The sequence below is a fragment of the Trifolium pratense genome, linkage group LG2 (assembly GCF_020283565.1).
Source record: "Trifolium pratense cultivar HEN17-A07 linkage group LG2, ARS_RC_1.1, whole genome shotgun sequence".
In the NCBI taxonomy this organism is placed as follows: Eukaryota; Viridiplantae; Streptophyta; class Magnoliopsida; order Fabales; family Fabaceae; genus Trifolium; species Trifolium pratense.
This window is the reverse complement of record NC_060060.1, coordinates 54499558-54511651: the sequence shown is the minus strand read 5'-3', so window position 1 is coordinate 54511651 and position 12094 is coordinate 54499558. Positions and strand designations below refer to the sequence as shown.

General features: G+C 32.2%; 2 protein-coding genes across 2 annotated transcripts; one reads left to right on the top strand and one right to left on the bottom strand.

Annotated features, from left to right (window-relative positions):
• Positions 1-3180: 3180 nt before the first annotated feature.
• Positions 3181-4244, top strand: LOC123909924 (PLAT domain-containing protein 3-like). Its single transcript, XM_045960856.1, has 2 exons — positions 3181-3341; positions 3467-4244. Exons 1-2 carry the CDS (start codon positions 3270-3272, stop codon positions 3977-3979), a joined length of 585 nt encoding a protein of 194 aa, XP_045816812.1. The 5' UTR covers positions 3181-3269; the 3' UTR covers positions 3980-4244.
• An 807-nt stretch (positions 4245-5051) lies between these two features.
• LOC123909925 (TPR repeat-containing thioredoxin TTL1-like) lies at positions 5052-8199 on the bottom strand. The gene is made up of 5 exons (XM_045960857.1): positions 6846-8199; positions 6503-6698; positions 6021-6193; positions 5594-5927; positions 5052-5424 (listed from the first exon to the last, which is right to left on the bottom strand). Exons 1-5 carry the CDS (start codon positions 7742-7744, stop codon positions 5299-5301), a joined length of 1728 nt encoding a protein of 575 aa, XP_045816813.1. The 5' UTR covers positions 7745-8199; the 3' UTR covers positions 5052-5298.
• Positions 8200-12094: the final 3895 nt, after the last annotated feature.

Sequence of the window (12094 nt, the reverse complement as noted above, 5' to 3'; positions counted from 1 at the left end):
TTTATAACATATCATTATATAGTAGGATTTATTGTCCACTACCATACATTCACCATAGGGCTTAGAAAATTCCCACTAACATGCTTATAAATTCTCACTAGCCACTATAATGACTTAGTGCACCACTAGGAAGCATTTAGATAGCCTAGGGAGCAACTAAAGGTCATCTAAAAACCCTCCTAATACCAAAAATGAAAATTACAATAAAAATAAAAATTGGACTTAATTGTTTTCTACTTAGTCCAATATTATTAGACCACAAATCAACCCAATGATGTTTCTTATCATATGAATTGGGCTTCAAGTTGGGCTCAATCATCTTCATCCAAATATTTTTTTGTGCATTTATTTTATAGGTTTCCTTCCACATGTTTAGGGAACTCATGATCGTATCATTGTCTCCCTCTTCAAGAGGATTTGTCCTCAAATCCAAACCTGCATAAATAACTAAAGGATTAGTAACAAAAATTCTCTCTTTTGGATATTCCCTTTCTTTTTGCAAGTTGAATTTTTTTTCTTCAATCTTCTCAAAGTTGTCATCTTTTTCAACATTCTCGTTTATTTTTCTCTCATAAATTTCCTTCGCTTTACATTCATTTTTCTTTTCTTCTTTTCTCTCAATATTTTCTTTCTCCTCCACTTCTATAACATCATTATCTTCTCTCTCACAATTTTCTATGTTCTTTACTTCCTTTTCTTTACTTCTCTCAAAATTGAAATTTCTATTTTCTTCAATAACTTCTCCTTGAGATAAAGACTCTAGAGTACAAGAAGTAAAAGAAACATTATTAGATGGAATGATGACATTTTCGGTAGCCACAAAACCGCTATCAATTTCTTTTTCAATAATCTCTTCTTTTTCTTTCTCACTCTTAAGGAATGGTGACATTTTCTATCGTCACAAAAATGTTCTCAATTTCTTTTTCAATAATCTCTTCTCCCTTCACTTCACTTTCAAGTTTTTCCTTGCTCTCTTGTTTTCTTTTCTCTCTACCAATATCTTTATTTTGGAAGTTACCCCAAAATACATCAAATTTGCAATATGTTTTTTTTTGTTTGTTCCTCACTTTTCATCCTTCTATCTTCTCTCTTCTTTTCTTTGTCTCTTTTTTTATAATTTTTTCTATAATTCCTTTCTACGCGATCAAACTTTTCATGAACTTTTTGAAATTCTCGAAGTATTAACTTCTCCAACTGTTTCATGGAGACATGCATTTCTTTCTCCATTTTTTTTCAAATCTTTTTTTTTAACAAGATAAAAAAGATGATAGATGATCAAACCTGATTTCAAGAGCCGAAGCTCTGATACCAACTGATAAGCGATTGCTTAGGATCGTCTTGAAAACAGGTAAAAGAGGAACTCGACCCTAACCGCGACCTACTGGTAGAACCAAAGTTATCAAGGAAAAGAAGAACTTGACCCTAACCGGGACCTGCCGGTAGAACCAAAGTTATCAAAGAAAGTGCGACCCTAACCGCGACCTGCCGGTAGAACCAACACTATAAAGTTCTTATCTCAAGAACAATACAATGTTCTTATCACAAGAACAAAGAAAAAGTTCTCGCAAGAGAAACTCTCAAATTAGATTATATTCCAAGTTGTCTGAAAAGTACATGATAGTCATATTTATAGCATATCCTTACATAGTATGATTTATTGTCCACTACCATACATTCACCATAGGACTTAGAAAATTCTCACTAACATGCTTATAAATTCCCACTAGCCACTATAATCACTTAGTGCACCACTAGGAAGCATTTAGATAGCCTAGGGAGTAACTAAAGGTCATCTAAAAACCCTCCTAATACCAAAAACGAAAATTACAATAAAAATAAAAATTGGACTTAATTGTTTTCTACTTAGTCCAATATTATTAGACCATAAATCAACCCAAGGATGCTTCTTATCATATGAATTGGGCTTCAAGTTGGGCTCAAGCATCTTCACCAAATATTTTTTTGTGCATTTTTTTTATAAGTTTCCTTCCACATGTTTAGGGAACTCATGATCGTATCAGAAATGATGGTCACAAATATCAACAGATTGTTGGTATCCTAATGTTATTTACTAGTGCCATGTTATTTATCATTGTCATGTTGGTAACCTATCTTATACAATTTTCGAAAATGGATCCTCTCTAATAGAAATTTCACCAGACATCCTTAAGTTTTCAATCTCAACCATTAAACATCAATTATCTTCAACATTTTTCTTTCTCTATTTTTTTGTATGACTGTGATTTCAGTGGACATCGGTGTCACAATTCTTATATGGTATGTTGACCAATCACAGCAACCCTTGGGTTGGTCTGGTGGTATTGGTTTGGGACTTGGGTGTGTGCTCCTTCTTAAGCTCTCAGATTTCATTCTCTTTAGTGCCAATTTGGATGAGCTAATTTAACTTCTTCCAAAACCTTAATAAGTGATACAAACGGACCAACATGGTTGTAATAATCAAATACTCTTTCGGTCCTTCATGTCAATAAATCATTTTTTAAGTTAATTAAACAACTACTGTAATATATTTAGTTTGTATGATAAATCAGATACATTCTCTACCAAAAAAAAAATTAATAAAAATAAATAAAAATAAATCAGATACATTAATTGTTCAATCAATCTAAAATATAATTTGTTGATGGTTTCTCTCCCAACCCCCCTCAATTCTTTTCTACCCCCCAAAAATCCAAGTTTGCCCCTTGCGGTTTGAAACATTTTTGCCAAAAAACTTCGGTTCGTATTCACCGAAGCCAAATATTAGACCATTTCAGTAACTGCAAACCGAACATTAGCGTTTTCGGTACACAAAAAATGAACGTCAGCTTGTTTGGGATCTGCGAACCGAAATGTCCTAGATTTCGGTACGTTGGTCGCTGGAATTAGGCCATTTTCGGTAGAAGTTTACCGAAATAATTGTTTCGGTACCTGCGAACCGAAATGTCCCAGATTTCGGTAAGTGGTTACCGAAATTTATCAGAATGTCAGCTTATTTCGGTTCGTATAAACCGCAGTATCCCAGGAACAAAAACGAAAATTTAGGGGTAGAAAAGAATTGAGGGGGGTTTGGGAGAGAAACCATCTAATTTGTTAATCTACATCTACATTCTACACAATACAATAATCATTTCACACACAAATATCTCTTAAAAAATCATAAAAGGGTCCAGGTATGGAGCCCGCTCAAATCATGGAGCAAAGAAACCACATGTCAGTCCTCTATTTATCAACTTCATCAATTTCCCCAACTTCATCTCTATCTCAATCTCATGGCAAACCCAACTCATCTCCTCCCTCTCCTCTTTCTCCTCTCATTTTGCTTCACCGCAACCGTCAAATCGGTAAGACTTTCTCTTTATACTATCATCATCATCATCACTAATCATTTATGTTTATGTTGTTAATTAACTGATGGTTAAATATAATTTTTACTAAACATAATAATAATATAAATATTTTAACATAGGATGAGGATTGTGTGTACACGGTGTACGTTAGAACCGGGTCGATCATCAAAGCAGGAACGGACTCAATCATGACACTCACATTATACAACGCAAACGGTTACGGAATTTTAATCAAGAATCTTGAAGCATGGGGCGGGTTAATGGGTTCGGGTTATAACTACTTCGAACGGGGCAACCTTGACATATTCAGTGGCAGAGGTCCTTGTTTAGATGGACCCATTTGTAATCTGAATTTGACTTCAGACGGATCGGGTTCTCATCACGGTTGGTACTGTAATTATGTGGAGGTTACTTCCACTGGGGTCCACACTCCTTGTGCTCAGCATGAATTTACCGTGGAACAGTGGCTTGCTACCGACACGTCACCTTACGAGCTTACGGCTATTAGGAATGACTGTCAGTATAATTTGGGTCAGGCCCGTCCCGAATTAAAGATTGTTGATGCTGTCAGATCTGAGTTTGGGACTGGGCCTGACTCAAATTTCTCTATTTTGCGCTCTGCAGTGCATTAAATTTCCATAAGGATATTATATCTGAGAGTACCTTTTGACTTTGGTATGCTTTGTAATTTACTTTGCGGTCTTATTTAAGTCGCAAAGTAGAATTGGCTATCGGGTTCTTTGTCTAGAACCTTTGTATGTTGTATTGTCATTGAATAAAAACTTGGATTTGTGGAGGAGTTTTGTAGTTTTGAGTTTGTCTTTTTATGTAAAATGATGCATTGAAAAACTGTACTTGGACTGAGTTTCAGAAATAAAAATGTTCAGTTCTCTTTGATTTTATAGAGTAATTATTGAATTATTGATTTCAAAATTAAAAGTTCATAGTATATACTTTTAAAAAATTGAAATTATATTGTAGATTAATATGTATAATGAATTGTGAAATGAGTTTAAGTTAGAATAAAATGAGTGGCTCTTAGTGATTTTGAGATGCTTGACAAAATGGATCCATCCATTTGTTTTTAGTGTCTGCAAGTTTTATGTATTAGACTATTAGTTTATGGAACATTACTTTTAATATATGGTAGTAGTTTTATATCTTTTATGTCATGCAATATAGGATAAACATGTTTGTAATTTTATACAATCATTTCACACACAATATCATAAAATGGGACCTATTATGGAGCTGTTCAAATCAAGGACCACAAGGCCTTAACAAGGGGTTGCTTCATTTTGGTTTAATAAGTTTTTGTCAGCAATGAATTTGATTTCATGACCTTTGGTGACTTGGGAAAACTGCAGTCTTAATATATGTGTGATCGCGTGCAGTCAGTGACCGCAGGCAATCCAGGTTCGTTTCTATCTCCTTTTCGTTGTCTTGCTTTCTTTTGTTTAACCTTTCCCTTCTTAGTTGTCTTGTTTGTGTTTGTTTATCTTTTGTTTTTTTACTGTATTGATAATTGATTTTGATGTATATGAAGGTTTAATTAGTGGCAATACTAGTAGACTAATATACAAATCCATCATAAAAAGTGTTGTGTAGTTTCTTACAAAAGAAACAAGAAAACCAAAGAGAGTACTATACATTACTAACTAACTTGTAACTTTAAATTTTAGTTCCGTTAGCTTCAAAACAAACAGTGCTGTGTTTATATCTGAAATGTTCTGAATTCTGAAGTGAATTTCATTTTTTGGCTCTAAACACTGCAATTTCACTTTTCTTTTCCAAAGGATTGATCTTGTGATGTGTAATATTCTTTAATTGCCGATGCACACAAAAAACGCTCTTTTCTCGACATGAAACAAAGCATGTGGTAAACTCACACTTGCAGATGTTTATTCCTTTGGTATCTTCATTGATCTTTGATCCCCTCTAACTATGTCATTTATCCGCCTCGTTGTTTCTTAATTTGGACCCGAGCCTCCGACAATGCGCGGCTGACTTCCTCGTCTTCTGGTGTCTCTTTTAACAAGATTTCATAGTCTCCTATTGAAGCTTCCCATCTTTCCAACTATAATCAATTTCACAATATATCGACATCACACAAATCTTATTAGCAGATATATATATCCCAACAAGTTAAATATTAATCGTATGTTATGAAACTTGTATATAATATATTCGCCTAAATTGCATCAAGTATAGTATATAAAGAAATAAAAAAAAGGTTGACGGATCACCTTAGCATTACAATCAGCTCTTCTCAACCTTGCTTTGGTGTAAGATGGGCGTAAGTTAAGAGCAGCGGTGCAATCTTCAATTGCTTTCTCCAATTGACCAAGTTTTGATCTACAAGCGGCTCGATTGCATAGTAAAACTGAGTTATATGGATCATGCTGAAGCCCTTCTCCATATGCATTACAAGCCTCAGAGAATTTCGACGCCTTGAAAAGCTCGTTTCCTCTACATCTTGCACCTGTCACGGCTCGAGCCTTTCCCAATACCTTGTTTGCTAACTTGTTGTTAGTGTCTAGCCTAGTTGCTTTATGTGCTGCCTCCAAAGCATCATCAAATCTGATAACACAATGTTCAATGATTGTCATTTCTCCAAGTTACATTATTTTCTGAAATTATTGGTAGACCAGAAACTAAACAAGGACTAATTACCTGCCAGCAGCTAGATCAACTTGAGCTCGTGTTGCTAACAAATTTGCATTACCAATTGGTCCAAAGAACTTGGTACAATCGTCAACATCAAAATTAGGACATTTTGACATTACGTTGTCCGCATCTTGATGCCTACGGAGTTTTATCAGGGCTTCGGCTTGCAATGCAAATATCTTAAAAACCAAAACCAGTGACATAATCAAGAAAAACATTACATGTATGTGTGTGTGATAGATCAATAGAAACATTAGGTGTGTGTGTATGAGAGAGAGAGAGAGAGAGAGAGAGAGAGATTAGGGTAATAGTTTTAAATTGTGGCCCGCAATTGTTATTGTGGCCACAATATATTGCAGCCACATTTTACTGCAATATAAAGGTTTGTAGCATAATGAAATTGCAGGTGGAACCACAATTCAAAACCATAAACTAAAATAGTCGACGAGATGATATGATATATAGGTCAATTAATAATTGATTAGTACCTGTGGAGCAGAATCTGCACCAGCTGATATAGTGTTGGAGGTCTCGACCACGAGTTTGTTCCAATCTCCTACCCTTTGAGCCTCGGTGCACTTATTTAAATGAGCTTGAAGAATCTTCACTTTAGCAACTTCATCAGGATCAGCCTCTGGCCCTGCTTGTTTATAATGATAAAGGGCCTTATCTGTTTCTCCTAATCTGTAATAAAAAGTAAGAAACGCACGCTATCAGTCAGACAGTCACTCCCTCCGCTCATAAACATAAGCAAAAAGATATATGTATCCGATAACAAGATCGAATAGAAGTGTTGAATTAATGTTGCTTTATTTCATATGCATAACCTACCTAAAATGCAAACTTCCTAAACGATGATGAGCTCGATGATAATGAGGATCAATTTGAATAGCTTCCCTACATTCAAACACAGCTTCAAGAAGCCTACCAAGAGCAGTTAAAGCAGCACTTCTGTTACTTCTATAAGCAGCCTTTTTAGGATCAATTGCAATAGCTGCATCATACAAAGATAATGCCTCCGCAAATCTTCCATTCTTATAATCCTCGTTCCCCATTATCTTCAACTGTTCTGGATCCATTCTAGTTGATATAGCCCTACAAAGTGAACCACCACCCGTATTTTCTCCCTTCAACTTCGTCGAGGAATGTGTCTCTTTATTAATACTCGACACATTCTTTGTGTTTCCTCCAACATTTGAATTTGCATTTTCAAAGTATTGGTTATAATTATCCATTGCATTTGAATAACTATTATCTTTAGCTCCTTGTCTAAGATTACCTAAATGTCCATATAACATAACATTGCCAGAAGAAGCGCGAACAAAAGTACTCCCTTTCGAGTTAGATTTTTGGTGATCATTGATCATGGTATCTAACTCACCTGAAATTCCAACAACTTCTTTTGGCACCCTCCTACCTTGGTTAACATACCCCTGTGTAGTTGATGAATTTGAATTTTTTGACATGCCACGTGGCATTGTCGTTTCGTTGGAGTTTCTTCTCTGTGGATTATTATTATTATTTGATGAACAAGAAGAATTGGAAACAGAACGAGAAGCTACGTTGCGTGAAGGTGGATCGACGTAAACTACCTCTTTAGAGGCACTTCTACTACGTGGTATGGGAGAAGATCCTGTAGAGGATGCTTTTTTCGACCGTTGACTATGTCTTCCGAATACCGTTGTCATCAATCCACAACCCGATTTTCTCTCCGGTGAAATGTCTCCCATTTTTTTCTATGTATAATGTTACAAATTCTTTGTAAAATGAATTGTTACAAAGTCAAATAAATTCTTCCTAAGCTAATCAAGACAAGGGTGAGGCAAATATGAATTAATCCCACCAAATCCTTTGGAATAAAATGTTGACAAGGGTTTAAACAATTAAACACCTTATAATCCACAATCTTGAGACATAATTGAATTGTATAATTTTTTGATCCAGGAGATTATTAATCAACAATGCCTCCTCCTGGAGAGGCTCTCAAAACATTAAATTATAACTTTATATTATGTCTCTCTTTTGAAATTGTAGAGATGAAATTTGAAGGAGTGATCATGAGATGAATTTATTAAAATTAAGCAAAAAAGAAAAGAAAAATAGAATGTTGGGATGGCAAGTTAGCTGTAATGTTAATAATCAAATGTTGCAATAGTCTGTTTTTATTTTCTTCTTTTCTGAAATCTGTAAGAAAAAAAATCTGTTTTAATTTTCTTAATTTTTTTTTAATCTTGTTGCTTTTGGTTTGATAGTGACAGGAAAACCTACAAAATCGGTGGTTGGCTTAATAAGGATCTCAACAATTTTAGAATGACATTTCATATAGAAAAACAACAAAGAAGACACGGAAAAAGAAGGCACTGGAGCTTCATATGTATCCAGCTGTAACATGCCAAAAACTTTAACTTATTTGTAATTTTTTTTATTTGATATTATGTAAAATAAATAAAATTTAAAAATAGGAAAAAAGGGGTCGTTGTGAGATGTTTATATTTTGGATTATGTTTGGATATTGATTAGTGTTAATAACAGGGGTAAAAAATGATTGAGACTGATGAAAAATCATGTTAGAATAATATATTTGCGGTTCTAATTACATATAATATGATCTCGAAAATGGTTTCCAAAATCACTTTGGAAAATATTTTCCAAAACAATTTCGGATTTTGTATTTCAAAATATTTGAATTTTCGAAAAATGTTTTTCGAAAGAGTTAACTTTTTGAAAAATAGAATCCGAAATTGGAATGTGAATGAAAAAAATAAATCTGAAAACAATTAAGTCTATTTCGAAAAATAAATATGACTTCTTTGTTTCAAAAATAAATAAATAAATAAATATGACTTTTGAAAAACGTTTTCCAAAAACTATTTGTAGGACAAAATTGAAATTTCGATGGTGGAAGAAATATAAAGGAAGAAGAGAAAAATTCACTTATTTATATACTTGTACAAACATTATGGACTTGGGCTAGCATATAATCCCTCCGGCCTTATTTATTAGCAAAAGTTACTTTTTAGATTCATTGAACAATTAATGTATTTAGCTTAAATACATGTTACATATATTAATTTTTCAATAAATCTAAAAAGTAATTTTTCCTTATAAATAAGGTCGGTAAGAGTACTAACTATGCCCAATACACATCACACAATCCACAACTAACAATTTTTAGTTACTACCTATTATTTAGTTGACCCCAAAAAAATCCCAATAATTAGTTACTATCCTAACACCAGGGCAGGAGTTGAATATTTTTCATTCTCTTTTCGACTATTGAAAATAGTCCTCATTTCTATTTTAATTTTCGCTTTGGAGAATATTCTTTTTCATTTCTATTTTTGTAAATCCCAAATACTGCGTGGATCCATTAACGTTAAAAAATATATCAAATTTTTAATCAAACTAATTTAAAAAAAAAAATTAAGACATTATTGTGAGTCATGTGACAATAATAAACATGACATAAATAAAATGTATACACATATTGTGTCAAAATATAAATAAATATAATATATATAAAACTTGAATATATACACATAAATATCTATTACTAATATATTAAAATCGATTGCCACCAAAGTTATTAATTTATCCTCATTACTTTTAACCACGTTGCAAGTTTTATAAGATAAATACAAAAAAAAAATTATATGCTTAAAAATAGAAACAAAAGAGACTATAGATTGAAACAAAATAGAACAACTTATACTCATAAAAATAACAACAAAACATATTAATACGATAAACCCAATAATCTATTAAAAGAATAAAATAGTCGGTAAAAAAAATTATAGAAACAATAAGATGAATATGCATAAAATTAGGAATATAGAAATAGAAACATAAACAATATGTTTCATAAAAAAAATACTATTAACTATTAATAACTAGCGGCCACACAGGGCGCGTTCCGCGCCTGTCTGTGTCTATTATGTAAATTTATGTTAAAAAAAAGACATGTCTTATGTTATGGTGAGTTTGTTAATAAAAAGATTTTTGTCGCTAAAAAAAGACATGCCTTATATTTTGGTGAGTTTGTTAATAAAAGATTTTTGCTGCTAAAAAAAAAATCAAGGGTATTTGTGGTATTGTGAAAAGTCCACACCAAAATTTTTTGTATCCTCGTTATATATAGGTATAAATAATAATAATAATACAATAAAGTTAATTACTAACAAACTTATTAATTATCCTAAATATTCCTAATCAAATTTCTAATTTTTTATTAAAAATATACACGGGACTATTATTTGTGACAGATACATAAAAAATTGGATAATTTATCATTGATAATTATAATAAAATTTATTTATTTAATAAGTTTTTTAAAAAATAGCACAATAGTTTCACTTATATTTTAACAATATTATATAACAAATTTTTAAATATTTTATTATAAATAAATTTTATACCATAATATAATGACAAGTTTAAATATCGAATAAAAGTCAAGGACCCGTGCGAGTGCACGGGTTTTTAAACTAATTATTTTAATAAAATGTTCGGGAATGAAGTCTCGGTGAGATAGGAAATAAAATATCTTTTCTATCTTCAAACCTCCCTTGGGGGGACTTTCTCCACCATCCTCATCTTCACAGCGAAAAATTCACCACCTTCAGACAGCCAACCGTAACAATTCACACGTAGATCCCCACTTACAAATTCAACTGACATCCCTAATCCTAATAACTTGTGTTAATACTTAATACAACTGTTAACGCTAAATCTAAAATAACTACAACACTTATCACTTCATTCCCTAACTCCTTCACTTCAACCACCTTAATGTTCTGTATGTTATTCCATTTCCATATACCAATACCACTTTTCTTCGCATTCTATCCACAATTTCAAAAATATGTAATTTTGATGGCCAACATGTTTTGTATGTTATTCCATGTTTGAAGTGTTTTGATGGCCAACATGATCAAAACATGTTTTTTTTCTTTTCAAAAATACTATTTTTGTATGTTTGGTATAATAGTTAAAGAATAATGCTAGGAACACACTCTTTAACAAACACACTCTCTTTTATTAATTGAAATTCACATGGGTCCCATAAAAAAATATGGACCCATATAACTTTTATGGGATCCATCTAAATTTTAACCAATAGAAAAGAGTGTGTTAAAGTGTGTTTGTTAAAGAGTGTGTTGCTAGCCCTCCTCAATAGTTAAAAGTAAAACTTTTGCTTATAATAATAACCAAAATTTGAAGTTTTTTTTTTTTTTGCTTATATTTATGTTTGGAGGGAGGAGTAATTTTGCAAAAGTCACCACAAATTTTAAAGCCTTTTGACTACAATGAATTCTCTTTGGTGAATGTTTTAATTTAATATTTAACTCAAATAAGTTGAGTTATTCATTCTATCTCGGAAACATTCTTTTAATAAAGTATAAGCACTATAAATATTGGAGAAAAGATTATGCTATTTAGTGTCCCAAAATATTAGTTAAGAAATTAAAAAAGAAATTTTTACATTGAAAATAATATTTTGTATATTTTAAATATATTGAATATACAAATATTAATATACTATTTTTGATTTTCTTAACTAGTATTTGGATACACTAGTTAGCATTTTCTTAATGTAAATTAGTAAACAAATTCAATAATATAACAATTTTCTTAATAATCATATTTAATTAGTATAACATTTTTTTATTCAGGGACCCAGATAGTGATGCCAGAAGAGCAACAAACAAATTAGGACACGGACTTAGATTTTAACACTTACTAAAACTTTCCAAATTACTTTACCAAAGAAGTCAATGAAATTAGCAATATTAATGGAGAATTTGGAGTATTGTTATCTTAAGAATTCACTAATCTTGAAACCATTGCCACAAAAGAGTTGGTAAGAGGCGTGGATGAGGTTCAGAATGCTTGCCATATCAAAGACAAGTCAATCGTCAAATTCACTTAGCTATCTCATCTCAACTTTTGTAGGCAGTGGGTAACAACCAACCATGTCCCCAAAAGGACCAACGCCACCATACCCAAACCGTTGGATTGGACCACACTCTTCTAGTATTTGACTATGCCCTTATTTCTGCACCACTCATTTCCTTATCAAT

Coding starts and splice junctions, on each gene's coding strand:
- LOC123909925 (XM_045960857.1), bottom strand. CDS start 7,744: ATGGGAGACATTTCACCGGAGAGAAAATCGGGTTGTGGATTGATGACA. Junction 6,194..6,502: donor GTGCAGATTCTGCTCCACAG/GTACTAATCAAT, acceptor TTGGTTTTTAAG/ATATTTGCATTGCAAGCCGA. Junction 5,425..5,593: donor GAGCTGATTGTAATGCTAAG/GTGATCCGTCAA, acceptor AATTGATTATAG/TTGGAAAGATGGGAAGCTTC.
- LOC123909924 (XM_045960856.1), top strand. CDS start 3,270: ATGGCAAACCCAACTCATCTCCTCCCTCTCCTCTTTCTCCTCTCATTT. Junction 3,342..3,466: donor TCACCGCAACCGTCAAATCG/GTAAGACTTTCT, acceptor ATTTTAACATAG/GATGAGGATTGTGTGTACAC.